Raw genomic sequence first — 20,367 nt, forward strand, 5'->3', positions numbered from 1 at the left:
CCCAGGGCCCTCACGGTCTAACATCCTTTTAACGCGCTCCAGGATCCTCAGGGGGAATTAGAGGGCAAAGAAAGACTTTCTGACATTGTGGTCTAGGAAACAGGAGACACCTAATCGCTTTATTTGACCCTGACTGCTTTACAAATCATTCGGAGGTACTCAAAATGCACTCACGAGGCAAAACTAATTTGAGGTGACAGAAGGGAGAACGGTGCAGTTTGGAAGGCATGAGAGACTCTTGCTGGGATGTTAGAAACGTTCCTCATCTTCATCTAGTGGGTGATCCATATGGAAAAATCCTAAAAGCGTGTACATTTAACATTTCTGCACGTCCCTGTGAGAATATCGTACGTTTTTAAAACTTTTTTTAATACTGAGGTGTGTATACACACACACACACACATTGAAAAGGAAAATCAAATGAAGCTGAGAAAGGAAACTATTTATAAAAGTGTAGCAGAAAACAGCCAAATCAAGAAAATGACTTTTCCAGTAGGAATTATAGAGGAATTTTTATCAGAGCCGCCATTATTAGCCTCATGGCACCTTTACGACCCTCGTCGGGCTCTCTGCTTGATCTGGTTTCCCCACTTCCTCTGTGCTTAGCAACAATTGTTTTCTTAGAGGAAGTTACAGCGTATGTTCAGCAACGTGTACAAATCTTAAGTGCACAGCATCATGGGTTTTTACTCGTGTTCAAAAGCAAGAGAAAAGGCTTTCTTCTTGTGACCCTGAACAAGACTGTGCATAGGTGCCTCTGACAGCTTATTTCCTGCCCAACGATCTCATCACTCTACCCTTTTAAATCAGTACCTGAGCTGCTGAGTCTGTTTCGAATTCCGGCAGGAAACAGAGAATTGCTTTCTTTAATTGGTTGGCTACTCCCAACGAGATCCAGTCGTCCTGCAGCTGCGGCCCAGGACAACCTCATGAAACAAGCCACAGTAGATGTGAAGTCACCTACTTCCATTGTCTGAAGAAGTATGGAAAGAGTTATGAGAAAAGGTCGTACTTGAACATGTTCATTCTACTGGCCTCCATAACCTTCTCACTGGTCTCAGTCTCGTGAGACTTGTTTTCCTCCAAGATCATCCAGGACAGCCTTTTTCGTGCTTCCGTACTGTTCAAGGACTATGAGTATCTCTCTGCTACCTGTCGCACAGAGACTGATCTCCACACTCAGGCTTTCAGACACCCGCCACTGTCCTCTTCCACACACTGTACGAACGCTTTGTGAACGACCTCGTGGCCTTCCCTACAGGCTCTGTCCTGTCTCTCTAGTTTTGCTCACACCTGCCCTCGTGCGGAAACAATTCTCCGCGCTTCTCTATCTGTGACCTCTCCTATCTTTGAGGCCTGGCACCCATGCCGCCTCCCACGTAAAGTCATCCATGCCAGCCGTGGTTGAAGGCGATCACTCCTCTTCTGCCCCTGTAGCGCTCCTGCAACCCTTGATAGTTCCTGCCTTGGACCACAGTCATTTCTGCACGAGTGGTCCCTTTCTTGCTCCCTGGAAGGCCACGTTCCTGTCACTAACTTTACCCGTGACCAGTGCCATCAGGGAGGAAAGACTTCACATTTGTTGACCGCACAGATCACTTACTTGTATTGCAACTCGTGCAGCAGGGATGATCTCCTCGACCCTAATGGAAGACCGGTCGGACACGGACAGCTGCCGGTACGATGACTTCTCTGGGGTTCCACACAGGGACATCTGCCTGCTCGTCTGCCGGCTAACATTGCGGAACGGGCGAGAAGAAAGCGCTTCTATGCCGTCTTTGGTGAGGTCTTCGTCTAACAAGGTGGGCATTGTTTGCCCAACAAGTAAGAATCTTCAAAGGAAACAGAAGGCTACATTTATTCGAGGTCATTTCATAACTCTTCACAACGACAGGACATGGGAAGAGACGTGAAGCGAGGCATCACTCCCTCGGGAGGCTAACAGGGCATGTCTGCATACCTGGCAAGCTGTAGGCAGATGGAATAGACTCCCTGCCTTGTTTCGTAGTCTACTTCCGAGGGGATGGAGTCTCTCTGCATGACGTTTACGACCAAACTGAAACAAAAAGGGCAGAATGCTAAATAATAAAGGCTTCTATTTCTTTCAGAGGAAATTTTCTCTAATTAATTGAACTGCTCATGTAAATGTTACCAACTACTTAAAACTTCTACAAGGTTCTTCCATACACACGGACCATACATATCTCTAGTAAATGATCTCGCGTGGTACCTCCAGCCCTCCTGGCCCACTCAGCATTAGACTCCTTGCTTTGCCAAAAGATAAAGTGTTTGGACAGTCTCCTCCTCACTAACTGGTGTGAGTTCACTGATTAAGCATTACCTTATCACTAGAACTATCAATTAAAAGACATACCTGGAACTGGTGGGCTCGATAAAGCTAGTTTTTCACATCCTCTCCAGTCTCTGTTACTACAAAAGCTTCCTAACTGTGCTTCCTGCCTCTACTCTTGACTCTCCACCCCCAAAATCTACTCTCAAAAGATCAGAGTGATCCTTTTTTAAAACATAAGTGAGACTGTGGCACTGCTTTGCACAAAACCCTCCCCTGGCTTCTTGTTTCCCGCATAGAGGAGCGTCTTCATGGTAACCCAGGAGATTCTGCAGAAGCTGCCCTCTGCTAAGTCTACAACCGTGGGCCTCCCTATCGTGCTTCCTGCGCGCTACCCCAACCACGCAGGTTGGGCTCCAAAGGCTCCAGGTCTATTCCTCGCAGGGGCCCACACAGACTGCACTTCGGGGCGGCTCTCTCCCAGGATCTCCAAGTCTCGTTTCTTCACCTCCTTCAGGTGTTTGTAAAACGTCACCTCATCAGCGACACGTTCCCTGATCGCCCTACTGAAAATCACAATGCTGTCCATCCCCTCTTCCTTGTCTTATTTCTGTCTACAGCTCTTCTTGCCTCCTGACAGACACTTTTACCTTTATTTCTTTATTGTTTATCTCCCCCCTCTAGGCGGTAAGCTTCACAAGGATGTGGAGTTTGTCTAATTCATTCACCGCTCTGTTCTCGGTGCTCGTAACAATGCCTGACATGTAGATTAACTGACGCACAAAACTAAGCCAGCTGTAAAATGCCTTTATTCCAGAGCTCTATAATTGGAATGAGTAATCAGAAATGAGCGTTCACTGAAAACAGCTCTGCAATTTTGCAAACAAACAAAGCTCCTTGCGGTAGGCCTTCTACATGCCCGGGCGTTCTTTCTGCCCCGTTACCCTGGCCTAAGGTCCCGGCCCGGCCTTGCCCCCGAAGGCCTCCCACAGGAGCTCCTGCAATGGTCCTCCGGCCTTCACGGCTTCCTCGCCCAAGGAGATGGCGGGCCCGCTTCTTTCCAGAGCAGGAGAACTTGGCCCCATGGGTAATCCCTTTTCCTTTGGTCTTTCTTCTGTTTAGTCAGCCTGCAAAGGCAACCGAAGCTTCCCCAAGGTAAAAGCAAACTTTTCCCTCAGTGGTTCTTCCCTTCCAGTCACGGTCACCCCTCCTCTGCTCACCGTTAGGCAGCGGCCTGCAGTCGGACTCTACCTCCTGCCCTCACACTCACCACTGAACTTCATGCCCTAATGCTGCTCCCACTGCTGCCTCCCCCAGGTATCCAAAGCTGCTCTCCACTCCCCTCGAGGGCACTGCGACCAAAGCGCGCACTTCCATTGACCCACCCACGTTCATCTCTCTTGACGTCCCGCGCCCTCTCTCTCTCCTTCCACGCTTATCTCCACACCGACTAAATGTTCACCATTTGTCACTGTCCCAGGCTAGGAATCACAGGCCACTTGTAAGTTTCCTCCTGTACTTCTGGTCGTAAGGCTCGCCTATGTTACCCTACGCGTGTCAGCTACCACCGCCCTCCATTTACAACCTGCTGCTCCTCTCTGGGCCACTGCCACAGTCCTGCGGGGCTCTCCCTGCCTCCACCTCTCCCGCTTCTATTTATTCATCACCTGCACTGCGGCCAAAGCGACTGTTCCAGGCAATCCCTGGCTCTGAAACTGGTTTTCCCACGGTCGATAAGCTGATGTTGACATTGCTCAGGGTGGCCCTGCTTTACACACATCTCTCCTTCAGCCTCTTCCCAGGCGACCTTGGTTCCCAGCGCAGGCCACGCTCCCTGGCGCCGGTGGGCACCCCGTCGTCTCCGGCTTAGCGTGCCCTCCCTCCCGAGCCCCCAGGGGACTACGGCTCACTGCTCAGTTCCCAGCTCAAAGGCGACTTTCTGTGAGGCACTTCCCAATCTTATTAACCCACGAAAACGGAACCATTTAAGCACTGTCTCCCGTAATCTCTGCCTCCACCCCCAAGCACTTTTTATTAGCCTGTTTGGGGACCTACGATAACTGTTACTCTTTGTTAAACCATGAACCACCCCCAAGGGCAGGAATGAGATCGAAGTTATCTTTGCACCCCTGGCACTAACGCCTGGTACAACACGTGTTCCCAGAATCAAATTCACCTGGCGTGAAGCAGCTGTGGGAACCGGCAGAAACAGACCGGCCTCCTCTCCTTCAGGAATTTCCTCCACCACCGGAGGGAGGGGGACGTGCTTCTGCCAGCTCTCTGTGGAACCAGCAGTCACAGAATGAATTTAGGTGTTCCGAGGACTGGAACCTCATTCCTGCTTCTTATACGTCTCCGGATGCCTCACATAATAATGGTGGGGAGAAGCAAGGCCTGGCAGGAGAAACCCTCTACAATGACCACATTCACTGTGTGCGACTCGGGTCACAGCACGGTGACACTAACCTCAACCCTCCTGCTTTGAGGAAGTTCTCACAGAAGGACTTCGCACAGTTTCTTGCCATGTCATCATCAGCTGTTGGCATGAGTTTGGAGCTTAGAACCTTGAAAAAAGACAAGCACAATGAATCATCGCGACATTTCCAGCAGAAACTACTCCTTCACTAAGGAAAAGAATTAGATAACCGGAGTCGCTCTAAGTTCTGCGGGCTGCTGCTTCCCCCGAGACATATAAGAGGCTGATGTGTCGCAAGTGAAATATTCACGTTTTCCACGTTCTATTCAGTTAGCAAGAGAGATCTGTTTTGTTGAAGAAAGCTGGTGTGTTCTTTTCAGAAAACCAGCAAATGTGGATGTCTCAGGCTCTCAGGCTCTCAGATAAGAACAGGGGCACCTGGGTGGCTCAGTGTCCAACTTCGACTCAGGTCACGATCTCACAGCTCATGAGTTCGAGCCCCACATTGGCTCTGTGCTGAATGCAGAGCCGGGAGCCTACTTTGGATTCTGTGTCTCCCTCTGTCTCTACCCCTCCCCCACGCACACTGTGTCTCTCAAAATAAATATTAAAAAGAATTTTTAAAAAGACGAGAGCAGTCTGGGGGAGTACATTCTCAGCCTGTGTTTAATGTACAGTTATGGCATGAAATAGAATATCTAAAGCTTAAAAAAAAAAGATGAGAGCAGACAACACTTTGTGATATGCTCGATGTTTTAGAAAAAGTATATAAAGTCTGATAAAATAGTCCATTCATTAAAGATGCTAGATGAGGGGTGCCTGGGTGGCTCAGTCAGTTAAACGTCCATCTCTAGATTTCGGCTCAGGTCATGATCTCACCGTTCGTGGGACTGACCCTGAGTTGGGCTCTGCACTGGCAGGCATTGGGCCTGCTTGGTATTCTCTCTCCCCCTGTCTGCCCCTCCCCCACTCACAGGGGTGCGCATGCTATCAAAATAAATATTTAAAAAAACCTGCTAGATCAGCTCTCTGATAATGATTCCGAAACTCCTACTTACTGAGCACCTACAACAAAAGAAGTTAGTTGAGGCTCTGGGCATGCATTCTCTCTTAATGTCACCCTGCGGGGTGTATGTATTTTACTTTACAGGTAAAGTCAAGTCTGAGACCCAAAAGGCTAAGTGACCTCAAACTCCCTCCCACATCTATGCCCCTTTTATGACACTGACACATGTACCTAAAGAAGAGCTTAACTGAAAATTCTGGCATGGCAGATATTATTTCTAATAAATAATCATACTATAGCATGAGACTTAGTAAACAACTGCTTATGTTATGAGTTAAAAATTAAAAAAAAACACCACTGCCTCAGTTTCCCCAAGGCCTTAAAAAATTTCTTTTAACATTTATTCATTTTTGAGAGACAGAGTGTAAAGGGGGAAGGGACAGAGGGAGGGAGACACAGAATCTGTAGCGGACTCTAGGCTCCGAGCTGTCGGCACAGAGCCCGATGTGGGGCTCAAGCTCATGGACCGTGAGTTCATGACCTGAGCTGAAGCCACCCAGGCACGCCCACCCCCCNATGAATCCAGGGGTCATATGTGTGTAGATTTTAGTGTGGGATTTCTCTTTTACAGATGCTGTCTTCTGAACGTGCTCTCTGGGCAAAGGCTCTGCAGCCTCTGATGACGAGTCTTGCAAGGGAGAAGGGGAGCCCTGTGTTTTTCTAATCCTTCCTGTGAGCTGACAGCCATGTGCATGGACTCCTCATGCTCAACGGACGGCAGTGCAGTCAAGGAGGAAGAGCTCTTCAAAGGAATGGGTATTTGGAACATCTGCTTTGAAGCTACCTAGTAGGCAAACCCAAGTAAGACTGAAATGCAAGGAAATTAACCTTTTAGGAGTCAGTTAAAAAAAAAAAAGTCCTTTTGAAAGCATTAGGTTTTCTAAATGTTTTGCGACAAAGCAAAAGACAAGCTATCGGAGGATGTCTCTGAACCTGTGCTGGAGGAATTTTACTCCCACGGTCCTTAGGCAGTAAGATGCTGCAATCCAGGGAGCTGGTGACAAGCCAGACCCCTTGTTACGCCATTCTGTTTTCCTAGGTGCTCTCAAATGTGGGTGTTAAGGTTTATACCTTCGCTTTTCTGAGACAGTCACTCAAAGGCAAATGACAAATCTGGCAGGTGTTGCAAGATTTATATGCTTAAACTGGCCAAAAATTTCTGGGCAATTTTCTGCCTTGGAATATTAAACATATTTTTAAACGTCCACATTAAACACAGACACACTTTCTTTTAAAAACATTTGTTAAATACTGTCTCCTTTTGAACCCCACACATTTTTTTACAAGAATGACTACTTGAAGGCCGATATGAAATAGCAGAGCTGGAACACACGGGCAACAAGTGATGGAGAGAAATGAATGAATACAATTACACACTCCAAATTAGACTGTCCAACGAAATAAAACTTGGGACAAAGCAGAATCATTCAGAGCTTTATTCTCTCCAGACCGAAAGCGGCAAGAGGGTCTAAGCCCTCGCCCTCCAGGAACGGGACTGTTTCCACCTGCCTGCTCTCCTAGCGCTTCACTTTCGAGGCTCAGAGGACACAGCCCCCCCATGTGCCTCACTCAAGACTTTGGAGCAAACACCTTGCCTTTTCAGCTGTCACCCATTAGCTACCACAATGGCTTGCAGACATTAAACCATTAATACATGTTTCCTGAACTGAATCTACTAGTTTACAGTCGCTCTGGGGAAAGGAGGGTGGAAAAATTTTCTTTTGATTAAATTCTTCCCAACTTCCTTTTTTAAAACCTTGAAATAATAAGTTATTTCCTGACCACCTCCTCGTTGCTTCATTTAGGACAACAAACTCCAATTGTTTCTTAAAATTCAGGATGCATTTAGTAACAACAAGACTGAGGGTAACAAGTGACATGAGACAGATTTCCTCAATTTCCAGAGGAAGGTGATGGCACAGTTTAAAACACATAGTTTCTCATTATTTATACAGATGCTGTTTTGTGAGTATAACGATACACATAGGTATAAAGTGAAAAAAGCCGGAGCATCTTCCAAAGGCAAAAAAAACAAAAACAAAAACAACAACAAAATGTTTCAATTTGTATTGTTTTTTACTGTGTATTGAAAACTAATTTTTTCACAGATCATCTAATAAATATAGAAACCTATTTATTGATCTCTGATATCCAAATGCACGAATCTGCAAACAAAAACGAATCTGTCCAAATGAAATGAAAAGAAATGAGGCTTCTTACTTCTAAGTTGTAAAGCACTCGGAAGGTGGACATTCCCGGAGCAAAGGATCGAAACAGACTTTCCAGGATTGAGCTGGCGCTTGGCTGGTGCTGCTGCTTTGAGGACAGGGAGGGAGACTTGGAGGACTGAGAACTCGTTTCAGACAGTAAGGTTTTCTAAGTTTTTCAGCAAGAAAACCAAGAAAATACGTGTTAGAAGTACAAATTGGAGAGAAACACATCTTAGCGCATATTCTAACATTCTTTTCCTCAGTATTATAATTGCAACAAAAAAATTTTTCTATAAATCAACCTCAAAGACACATCGCTTTCTAATTATTAACAAGACATCAAATTCCATCACACAAACTGTACATGCTCAACAGCGTTCCAACCCCATACAAATGCATCTGAGAATGTCTTCCAGGCAACACTTCCGTGTTTTTAACATCTGCACGACTAAATGCTGATAATTAAATTAGAAAACTGTAGAAATGGTTGTTTTGAAAACGTTTTTAGCCAGTACCAGTGATATGTTTTATAATTATGTGAGTTTTCTTTTCCCTACAGATAATACCTAAGCCATGTAGAAGACTATGAGCTGATCTAAACCTTCTGCCACTGCTAACGGGAATTCATACCTTCTAATGGCTTTGTTCCACATGAAATTACTGAGAACATAGTTAAACACTATTACAGGTAAAATACAATTTCAATATATAATAAAATTCTTGAGGAACAATGTTCTGGAAATTAAGATCAACTTTAAATATCAACTGTGGAAAAATATTAAATGATAATATAATTATGCAAGCAACTCAAACACACGCAACAGTCACTTCAGAGAGGCATCGTGAAAGAAGAAAAATGTCTCCGCTGATTCAGAACTAGAGTCTCATCCTGGACGAGACACTTCATCTCTCCGGGCTTCTGTTTCTTAATACAGAACTCAAGGCTCTTCCGGTCCTAAAATTTGACATCATTACTGACCTTAGAGCTCTTAAAAGTCAACATGAAGTTCTGATTTTCATTTACAGCAAAGGTATTTTTCTAGCGCTGTTGTGGGAGACATGGTATCATACGGCCTTAAGGTGATTTCAGGTTGTAATTTTACTGAATAGTGACACCAAATTTCCACGCCAGCTAGGTAACTGTCCAAGACGCTTATACCTTTCTTCCTAAAGAATCAAGTTGATCCAGGGCTTCCTGAATGGCTGGGTCAGTGGGTATCAACAGTAGAAGCTTTCGTACTCGCAGAGTTATCCTGAAATTTTTCAAACAGAAGTTTTTTCACATAAGCCAGTTTCAGTAACAAAAGTCATCTGTTTCTGACAAATGCAAAGTAAAAGTATACTTGGTTCCCTAACTTTAATCACTTTCTCTTTTCCAAGCTTCCTCAGTGTTTCTATTTACCTTGGCTCCTCCAGGTTGGCAAGCTGGTAAAGCATGTCAAACACATTACATACCAGCGCCATCACAACACCAGGGAGGGACTTCTCCTAAGGGGAAAAAGCAAAACATAAATACAAATTGATGGAAGAATGTTCTCTTCTTCTGATCCAATGCACCAACAATAAAATCACTAATTCTGAAAGAGTGGCCACTACAGAGCCTCCAGGGCGCAGTGTGCTTACCTGCAGTGCAGAGCGACACCCGGGACAGACTGGCGGGACCCCTACCTTCTAGGGTGCCTCCTACCAGGGCTCTCTCCTACCTGCCTGCTGCGGAGGGGCTAAGGCACCACCGGGCAGGCAGTGGAGGACAGGTCAAATGATAGGCAGGTATAATTAACAGAATGGAGAGCAGACGCCATTAAAAGCTGATCGTAGCTCACCAGGAGCAAATAAGGCAATGAAAGATTTAAGAGCAAAATTATAGTAGTATAAATGTATCAACACACACAACACACAGAAGAGATTTAGTGATTAAAAGTACTATTTTCTGGTTCTAAAGATAAGGAACTAGACAGTGCTATAGAAAGTCATCATACAAAGGAACATTTTTAATGAATTCAGCATAACCATGAGATAATTTGAAAATGTTAAGCCTGAAGATGTTATGTACAGGCATATTTCAGGTACTACAGGTTCCGTTCCAGACCACAGCAAGAAAGCATGTGAATTTGTGATTCCCAGTGTATACACATTTATACTTTACGAAGTGTATAATAGTATTGAACCTAAAAAACAATGTATGATGTCTTAATTATACTTTATTGCTAAAAAATGCTAACCATCATGTGAGCTCTCAGTGAGTTGTAATCTCTTTGCCAGTGGAGGGTCCTGCCTGGATGTCGATGGCTGCTGACGGTGAGGGTGGCAGCTGTGCAGGCCGGTGTCTGCAGCGATTTCTTAAAATAAGACATCAAGCTGGCTGCATTTATGGACTCCTCCTTTGACGAACAATTTCTCTGTAGCATGCAATGCTACCTGATGCATTTTACCAACAAAACTTTCAAAATTGGAGTCAATCCCGGGACAGCTGGGTGGCTCGGTTGGTTAGGCATCCAACTCTTGGTTTTGGCTCAGGTCATGATCTCAACGGTTCGTGAGGCTGAGTGCCGCATCCGGCTCTGCGCTGACAGTGCTGAGCCGGCTTGGGATTCTGTCTCCCCACCTCTCTCTCTCTCTCTCTCAAAAATAAACAAACATTAAAAAAAACTGGAGTCCATCCTCTCAAATCCTGCTGCTGCTTTATCAACTAAGCCTATATGATATTCTGAATCCTTGGCTATCCTTTCAAAAAGCTTCACAACATCTTCACCAGGAGTAGATTCCATTTCAAGAAACCACTTTGCTCATCCATAAGACACAACTCTTCATCTGTTCGGGTTTTATCATCAGATTGTAGCCATTCAGCCCTACCTTCAGGCTCCACTTCTGATTCCAGTTCTCTTGCCCTTTCCACCCCACCTGCGGTTACTTCCTCCACTCAAGTCTTGAACTCCTCAAAGTCATCCATGAGGGTCGGAATCCACTTTTTCCAAACTCCCGTGAATGTTATTTTGACCTCTTCCCAAGAAACAAGTATTCTTAATGGCATCTTAACGGTGAAGCCTTTCCAGAAGTTTTTCAATTTACTTTGCCCAGACCCACCAAAGGAATCACTATGCACAGCAGCTACAGCCTCCGGACTTCAGACTGGAACGTGGAAATGAGTGACTCCTTGATCCACGGTCTGCAGAATGGAGCTGTGCTAGCAGGCATGAACATGACATTCATCTCGCTATCCATCTCCATCAGAGCTCTTGGGTCCCAGGAACACTGTCAGGGAGCAGTACTACTTTGAAGAGAGTCTTCAAAGCACTCACAACTTGGCTAAGTGTTTGGTGCAAGAGACCTGAGCTGCAGGTCTCAAGAGTGGGTTCAGCAAACTATGTTGTAAATAGATACGCTATCGTCCAGGCTTTGTTGTTCAGTTTATAAAGCACAGGCAGAGTAAATTTAGTATAATTCCTAAGGGCCCTAGGATTCTCAGAGTGGGAAAGGAGCATGGGCTTCAACTTAGAGTCACCAGCTGCATGAGTCCCTGACAAGAGAGTCAGCCCGTCCTCTGGAGCTTTGAAGCCAGGCACTAACTCCTCCTCTCTTGCTATGAAAGTCCTAGATGGCATCTTCTTCCAGTACAAGGTCCTTCACCCATACTGGAAACCTGTTGTTTAGTGTGGCCACCTTCATGACCTCTCCGCACCAGATCTCCTGGAGAACTAGCTGCTGCGTCTACATCAGCACTTGCTGCCCCACCTTGTAATTCCATGTTATGGAGACGGCTTTCTTCTTTACACCTCACGAACCCACCTCTACTGGCTTCAAACTTCTCCTGCAGCTTCCTCAGGTCTCTCAGGCTCCACAAGAACTGAGGAGAGTTAGAGCCTTGCTCTGGATCAGGCTTTGGCTTAAGAGGATGTCGGGGCTGGTCTGATCTTCCATTCAGACCCTCACACTTTCTCCATATCAGCAACATGGCTGTTTCATTTTCTTACCTTTGTGAGCTCACTGGAGTAGGGCTTTTAATTTCCTTCAAGAACTTTCCCTTTGCACTCACAACTTGGCTAAGTGTTTGGTGCAAGAGGCCTAGCTTTTGGCCTGCCTCAGCTTTCAACATGCCTTCTTCACTAAGCTGAGTCATTTCTAGCTCTTGATCTAAAGGGAGAGACGTGCAATTCCCCTCTCACCTGCACGCTCAGGGGCCACAGGAGGGTTATTAAGTGGCCTGATTTCAATACTGCTGTTGTCTCAGGGAACAGGGAGGCCCGAGGAGAGGGAGAGAGACAGGGAACAGCTGGTTGTGGAGCAGTTGGAACACAAGCAACATTTATTAAGTTTGCTGTCTTCTGTGGGCACAGTTCGTGGTGCCCCCACCTAATTACAGCGGTAACATCACAGATCACTGAACACAGGCCATCACAATGAATATAACACTAATGAAAAAGTTTAAAATACTGTGAGAATTATCAAAATGTGACACTGAGACACAAAGTCAGCAAATGCCGTTGGAAAAATGGCACCAGCAGACTTGCTTGGCACAGAGCTGCCACAAACCTTCAATTTGTAAAAAGCCCAGAATCTGCAAAGTACAACAAAGTGAAAATATGTTTATACATGGTTTCTGTTGTTAGGTAACTGTCATAATGCTACTCTTGAATGCATCTCCCTTAAGTTTTTACTATTACAGAAGTACAGTTACTTACACAACAAACACATTATACTAATACTAACCCTGAGGAGTTGAGATCAATAGCAGAATCATGCTATATTAAAAAAACATAATACACAAAGACCTTATAATTGGAATTAAGGCAATATTTATAGATATGAAAAACCCTCACTTGCTATTAGAATACCTTTACGTAAGGTCTGGTGTGATCTTCCTTTCTAGACTATGAAAGCGAAGAAGCAAAACTAGTCTCCTCAGTTTATATGACGCAGAGAGGGTACAAAGTAAATGGGCTGATTTCATGAAATCACTCAACAAATACTGACTGTGTACCTTTTCTGTTCTAGACACTGTCTTAGGTGCTGGGGATACAACAGTGAGCAAAGCAGGTGGAAGTCTGCGCTCATAGTTTATATTTCACTGGGGAGAGGAAGATTACGGAAGATAAAACGTACAGTCCGTGAAAGAAAAAGTAAGTCGGGACGGGAAAGCAGCAGCGCAGGGATGGAGCTAATGATGTAAACAGGACTGCCACTGGGAAGGCAACACTCAAGTGAGAGCCGAAGACCAGGAGAGAGGGCCACCTGCGTACCGGGGAAGAACGTTCCAGACACAAGGAAGAGCAAGTGCACAGACCCTACTGAGCCTGAAGACCAGCATGGAGGCCAGTGCAGCTGGAGGGGTGGGAGCGGAGTGGGGTCCAGGGAAGGGACATCAGAGAGGTTCCCCCAAGGTCTGTGAGGCTGGCCCTCTGGGGCCCGGTAGACTCTGGCTCCTGCTCTGAGTAAGAGGAAGCCCCAGGAACCTGCAAGCTGGTGGCACAGCATGACTGCTGTTTAAAAGGACCCTGGGCTGCCGGGCACTGTACAGAGAAGGCCCGGGCGGGTCTAAGGCCAGAGCCATGGGAGCAGGTGGGTACCGCTGGAACACCAGCGTAGGGTGTGGCGGTGGCCCGGACCAGTGTGGAGGCCGTGGAGGCACATAAGCATGGCTAGATTTTAGGTGTACTTTAAAGGCGGAGTCAAGAATTTGCTGCAACACTCTGCAGGCTTTCCCCTTCCTCTCTGCTCTTCTGCTGTCTCCCCAGCTGGGTCCTCTCCACCCTCGATCTCTATACAAGAAGGTCCCTGGCTCTGTCTATGCTCATTCCCTCAGGAACCTCACCAGTCAGGACGTGTCTGAGAGAAGCGGGCCTGGTCACCCACCCATGGGCTGAAGCTTCCTAAATTCTGACGGGTCAGCTGACTCCGGCACCCCGTACCTGCTCCATGGCATACGACGAGCTGAAGGCCCCACTGCCACTGCTGCTGGAGCTGGTAGAGGAGTCGGCGGAGCTCCCGGATGGGGTCCCACTGCCCGAAGTCTTCACCGTGAGCATCTGCTCGTCAGAAAAGCCCAGCTGGTGGAGGAGCTTTTGATCTTTATTCACTGTCAGCTGTGAAAAGTGGTTTCTTCATTACTGGGAGGAAGAGGAAGGTGTTGGCATCAGGCAGAAGGGTCACAAAGCGTTGGCGTAAACCTACCAGACTGTCGTTTGTGAATATCTGTATGTTGTCCACAGGCGAGCACACCTGTTTGGCAATCTTCCACCGCACACTCCCTATGGTTTCATTGCTGTGAGCCTGGGCGACAAAATCAAACACTGTTGTGAGTCATTTGTTTGCTTGTTCATTTTGACAGCTGTCGGAGAGCACGGACTGTGGAACAGGCACCGTTCCAGAGGCTGGGGATACGGCAGAGAACCCACACACGAGACTCCCCACCCTGTAAGGCTTCCCTTCCCTCCTGCAGTAATTCAATGTCTCCTCTCCCGCGGTGTTCCCCCCCCCCCATCTCCTGGGAATCAAATCTCAGGTCCTGCTGCTGCTGTCTCCACCCTTTCCTGTTCTCTCCGCGCTCCCCTCACACCAGCCCCCTTGCCTATCACCCAGGGAGCCACGCAAGTCCCATGTCAGGGCCTTAGTACCTGCTGCTCTCTTTGCTTGGAATGCTCTTCCCCAGAAACTAGTTATCACTTCATTCCATCTTTGTTCAAATGTCACCACCTTGGAGAGAACTTCCCAGCCCATCTATTTATGACATGTCACACTATGTGTTGCTCTCTACCAAATTATTCACCTTTCTTCTTATTCTTTAGAACACTCACCACCACCTAACGGTAGGGTACACTTATTCGTGTGCCTGTCTATACCCATCAGTTCCCTTTCACTGCAGGCCTTTCGTCTGTTTACTGAACAGCTTGCAGACTGGTTGCTCATGGAGCTATCCCACTCTGTGGTGCTCTCATGAAAGTAACAGGGCAGTATGAAAGCGGCTACGGGGCTTGACGTAAACCTACCTCTACGGTGAAGGTATCTTTGGTAGACTCATACGTAACATTGAGAGTTAAAAGATGTCCATGAAATGAGGCGCCATGAGGTAGAATAGTTCGTGGAACAGAGTAAAAATCCTTGAAAAACGCAGAAGTCAGATGCACAGCGTCACGGTTAAACGTCTCAAAAATACACGCCTAACATGAGCTAATGACAGGATGATAAAGCTGCTTTACAAAGAACAGAGGCTTACCTCTATAGTGATCACATAGCGTTCTGCCAAAAGCAGCAATCTCTCGATTATTACAAGTTTAGTGGATCTGAGGATGAAAAAAACTTTTTTGAGCATATATGAAATGAAATGTGGACTTGAACGTATTTGAAATAAATCGCACGAGTCCAGTCGGCTTCACCAAAACCACACAGTTGGCATGGACTGGCCAAAGGCTGACTTCTGCAAAGACTGAACTTGCCCTTCACCCAGTGGGGAGGTCGCCCGGCCAGCTCGCAGCTGTAGTGCACTGACGGGTCAGGGAGGACAAGCCCGCCCCCTCCACGTTTCCTTTCCTGTCCTGTCCTCTCCTCTCTTTTTAAACGGTTTTCCATAAACAGAGGACCTGGGCCTCCAGACCTGTGTGTCCGTCAATCCACCAAGAATGAACAGTGAGTTTGAGTCTCCTAATCTTACAACTAAAATATGCCACATAATTCTGTAAACACATGGAATGTGACAAAGTTCTGAATTGCCTAAAACCAGTACGTGTAACACAACTAACTTGCTGTTCTAAACAGTCAAAGAATAAGGAAGAAGGAAGGACAAACAACTGTTCATCTCGTTTAAATGAACATTCCATAGAGTTAAAGCACACAAGTGTGGGGCACCTGGGTGGCTCAGTCAGTCAAGCGTCTGACTTTCACTCAGGTCATGATCTCCCGGTCTGTGAGTTCAAGCCCTGCGTTGGGCTCTGCTTAGGATTCTGTGTCTCCCTCTCTCTGCTCCTCCCCCATTCACACTCTATCTCTCTCTGAAAAATAAACAAACATTAAAAAATTTAAGAAATGGAGGGTCTGAAAAGCCATCAGGCAAAGAATAGATAATTGGCCGTTCCCTGCTACTCCCTCCCATGGATCCTGAGATGTACCCTCACCAGTTTCATCTGTTTTCAGAGAGATGACTGTCCGCTGTCTGTTTCTCATCTCGGGCACTGGCCACGCGCTAGAGGCCAGGCATGCAGATATATATAGGCCACAATCTCCTCCGCTCACACTCTGTCTCTCTCTCTCTCAAAAATTAATAAACATTAAAAAAAAAGAAAAAGCCCCACAAGTGTAAGAATTATTATCCTATGGGTTTTCAAAGTACTTGAGAAATCAACACTCACCAGGAGACAACCATCTCCAGGAGAGACAACACACAGCAAGGTGAAGTGTGGAGTTCCAGCACCCCCTGAACATGAGACCTGAGGTCCCTTCTGGTCAGACTTAGGGAATGTTACTTCTTACTTGAATTAAGAGGACTCTTAACATTCAGCTTATATACTCACAGCTCCTATTTGATTTTAAAGAACATATTACATGTGCTAACATCAAGAGATGAAAATTCAAATGTCCTTAATTTTAACATGTGCTCTTCCAGAGAAGAAAATCTAAGCATTTCAAATAGGTATCTTTCTAAATCTGAGAAGAGGTACTACCACTTTCTAACAATTGGTCTGGATTGCTGATTAGCAGTATTGGAAATTCTACTTTAAAAAGAGTTTGTTAAACACATTTTAATGTAAAATGTTTAACATTTTAATGCTATTAAATGCATTATAACAGAGCTCTAAATTCTTTCAGGCTAATGGGCAAGAACTAGAATTTGATATTCAGATGGGAAATTTTTAGAAAATATCTAAGTGCTATAATAAGTGAATTATTGAGTGAACTATCTTAATTATGCCTCACGATGAATTAAATCACAGACAGCATTGCATTGCAGACTACTGTAGAGATGAGAGATTAACCCCCGGCTCCCCGCCAACCCCCGTCACCAAAGGTGGAAGTATAGTCACCGTAAAGTTCTCTCAAAACCAGTGAAATAAGAACTTATAATGTCCTGGTTCAAATGCAACTTTGAAATTAGACACTCCTATGAACAGTGCTTAGAGTCTATAATGAGAAGAGTTAAAAACTATCCTGTGGCTCTGCTCTGATATCAGTCCAATATGAAATGAAATGAGTGAGAATAAAAAGCACCTAGTAAAAAGAGAGAAAAATAACACGTTTATTTAAAGATGCTGCAGTTTGGAAATCCCAATCCAACAGTTCAAAATTGCATTTCTATTCTGGTTGTCAGATAAATGAATCATTAAGGACCTTGGTCATAAAGATGGACCACATCTTACAAACATGTAACTAAGTACTCTCTATACGCATTCTTTTTTTAAAAAATTTATTTATTTTGAGAGAGAGAGAGAGAGAGGGTGTGTGTGGGAGCAGAGGAGGGACACAGAGAGAAGGAGAGAGAATCCCAAGCTGCCCTGTGCAGAGCCTGACACGGGGCTCAAACCCACAAACCATGAGATCATGACCTGAGCTGAAACCAGGAGTGGGACACTTGACCAACTAAGCCCCCCAGGTGTTTAACAGCATTCTTAATGAAAGTTTACTTAATACATATTCTTAATGAAAGTCTATTTAATAGCATTCTTAATGAAAGTCTACTTAAGATATACTCCCAACAATGTGGGAACACAAAGTTCATGTCAGTGACCTATAATCACTTTCTGCCTTTTAAACTGGGTTTGTTTTGGGTAAGATTTTATTTTTAAATAATCTCTATACCCAATGTGGGGCTTGAACTTATAACCCCGAGATCAAGAGTTGCATGCACTACTGAATGAGCCAGCCAGGTGCCCTGCTTTCTGGCATTTAAAAAAAAAGGTCCAAGAGGGCTGAGTTTCACTGGAGCCTCTCTCATATTAGTATCACTACACAGTCCTCAATTCATTAGAAAAAAAGATGAAGAATGTGAGCAAGGATGTTCCTTTGAGTCCTACTCTAAAAGAAGGCTTTACGGGGCTCACTCCTGGGTGGCTCAGTTGGTTAAACATCTGAATTCGACACAGGTCATCATCTCCTGTTCTGTGGGTTCGAGCCCTATGTTGGGCTCTGTGCTGACAGCTGGCTCAGAGCCTGGAGCCTGTTTCAGATTCTGCATCTCCCTCTCTCTCTGACCCTTCTCCAGTCACACTCAGTCTCTCTCTCTCTCTCAAAAGTAAGTAAACATTTAAAAAATAAATAAATAAAAATAAAGGAAGGCTTTAAAAAGAAAAAGAACTGTAAAAAAAAATAAATAACATAGACACATACATAAAGTCATTCCGACTGGGGAGAGACAATATGTGCACCCGTGACTTAGCAGCAGCAGGGGAGGCCTCGTTCTGAACACAGGTTTCTCGGGCACCACAGACTGGGGGCTGCTTACTCAGAATAGAAGTCTCAGAAGCCCTCACAGGAGCATTTGAATTATGCTTCCGTCTAATGTTTCTGAATGCTCAACTATGTTCCTCACTGTATCAAAGAAGTAGAGCAAATACTGAACTCGGGTTTCACTGTTAATATTTGAAAACCCTAAATAGAGCAATCTGATAAAAGACTTAGGTTCAAAGTTTGAATGCAAATATTTAAGGATAAAGTTCTTGTTAAAGTCATTTTGAAAAATAATTTTAAGGAAATAATATTTTAACTATGTTATTATAATGCACAATTTTAATTAATCATCATCTTCCATCTCGTTTTGCTTATGCTCTTCGTGCACTGGATCTGTGCCCAAGGAGGCAAGTTATGTCTGAGTAAGTGCACACTGCAAACTTGAAAAATCCTCTTCATACAATGAGTACGTCTTCAGACTGTTTTAAAGAGTAGCTTACTCCTATTTACAGAGTCAAAGCAAAAGAATTCAAATTTTAAAAAAGTAACAAAATGACAAAAGTTATCCACTAGGCACAGGGTTGGGGCAGAGCACTACTTGGTGCTGGTGACAAGGACCTGTAGATCTTCAGAAAAGAAAAATACAGATTTGGGATGCAGGATGGGGATACACAATCTCTCAGGATAGGACTATCGGCCAAAATTATGATACAAAGCGAGGAAATTGACAATTGAGACACCCCCCAAAAAAGAAGTCGGTTATCTTCCCAAACTGACAAGTGTGTTTATGCACTGTGTGAGTGTGTGCTGTAACTTCTGCACACTTACCTATACGGAGACTGAACGGATGTTGCTACGGTTGGCATTGCAGTTGCCGTAAGCATTTTTGTGGCTCTGGTCACTGCGTGCGTTAGAGTGGGGCCTCCGAGTGCTGAGCTGGCCGCCTGTGAAACACGGAAGCATCACTGTGTATCAGGGCTCCTCGAACCTCGGCCCTACTGCTCTCTTGGGCTAGATGGACACTTTTCGCTGTAGAGGGCTGTCCTGGGCTTTGCAGAGCGTTTAGCACCATTTCTGATCTCTGGTCACTACCCACCTACCAGCACCACAAAGGTCTCCAGACACTGCCAAACGCTCTCTGGGAGGCACCATAACCCCTGGCCAAGGCCTACTGTTCCACATGTTAATACTTAGACGGTACCTCTTTTATTTGAGGGACTTCAAATTTTTTTTTTACGATGACAGATTTGGGTGAAATCATGACTATGGAAACCCTGTACAGATTCAAGCACCTATTGATCATCAGAAGGTTTAACTTCTTGACATTTGGGGGCAGCAGCATTATGTTTCTGGAATACTCTTCATTAGGTATAAAACTTAAACACAACTTAAGAGCAGAGATGACTGTTTAATGCCTTAATCATCAAGCCGGAGATAAGGCCCCGGAAATACATGTGAGACAGTATCATACAGCAGGCTTCTAAGGGACGAAGACAACCCAAACCACCTCCTACTGAGGGTCCTGCTATGGCCCCGAACAGCATTTAAGATATAGTCTCAGCTGAAACATGGGCAAGGGTGGGAAAAACAAGTTCTTGCATAAAATTCCTGGGCAGAAAAAGAAAAAGGGGAGAAGAATCTACTAGAGACGTGGAATGCAGAGAAGGCCTGTTTTCTGAAGACAGTTCCCATACCCCAAAAGAGGGGTGGGCAGAGTGCAGAGCGGAGGTGGTGCAAAGAGAAGCATAGCTTTCCTCTGAGGGATGTCTCTACTGGGGGAACCTGGCAGATGTCTGTTCCCCACGTCACAATGCCACACTGCTGACACATTCTTCCACAGAACCCAGCCACAAACATCAACATGACACATGATCTCAAATAGAAAATTCTAAAAGGAAAAACACCAAAGCATTTATTTCAAAAACAGGTTCAGTGAAACTTGCCACTCACTTCTAATCTCGTGTAGCAATCAGCAATAAATTTCTTATGTAACGATACAGAATCCTAAAAGTAA

The 20,367-nt window shown here is 45.2% G+C and overlaps 1 protein-coding gene across 1 annotated transcript in view; it reads right to left on the bottom strand.

Moving 5' to 3' along the window:
* Nucleotides 1–20,367, bottom strand: part of USP24 (ubiquitin specific peptidase 24) — a 107,742-nt gene that overhangs the window by 52,906 nt on the left and 34,469 nt on the right. Inside the window, exons 22-34 of the mRNA XM_077779788.1 lie at nucleotides 20,304–20,357; nucleotides 19,182–19,297; nucleotides 15,193–15,259; nucleotides 14,966–15,076; nucleotides 14,151–14,249; nucleotides 13,889–14,062; nucleotides 9,385–9,470; nucleotides 9,142–9,235; nucleotides 7,993–8,148; nucleotides 4,757–4,854; nucleotides 1,961–2,056; nucleotides 1,604–1,832; nucleotides 814–973 (exon numbers count right to left, since the gene is read on the bottom strand). Coding sequence (XP_077635914.1) covers nucleotides 814–973; nucleotides 1,604–1,832; nucleotides 1,961–2,056; nucleotides 4,757–4,854; nucleotides 7,993–8,148; nucleotides 9,142–9,235; nucleotides 9,385–9,470; nucleotides 13,889–14,062; nucleotides 14,151–14,249; nucleotides 14,966–15,076; nucleotides 15,193–15,259; nucleotides 19,182–19,297; nucleotides 20,304–20,357 — 1,540 coding nt within the window. The remainder of the gene's footprint in view (nucleotides 1–813; nucleotides 974–1,603; nucleotides 1,833–1,960; nucleotides 2,057–4,756; nucleotides 4,855–7,992; nucleotides 8,149–9,141; nucleotides 9,236–9,384; nucleotides 9,471–13,888; nucleotides 14,063–14,150; nucleotides 14,250–14,965; nucleotides 15,077–15,192; nucleotides 15,260–19,181; nucleotides 19,298–20,303; nucleotides 20,358–20,367) is intronic.

This window comes from Crocuta crocuta, unplaced genomic scaffold (genome assembly GCF_008692635.1).
Source record: "Crocuta crocuta isolate KB4526 unplaced genomic scaffold, BGI_CrCroc_1.0 scaffold168, whole genome shotgun sequence".
NCBI lineage: Eukaryota > Metazoa > Chordata > Mammalia > Carnivora > Hyaenidae > Crocuta > Crocuta crocuta.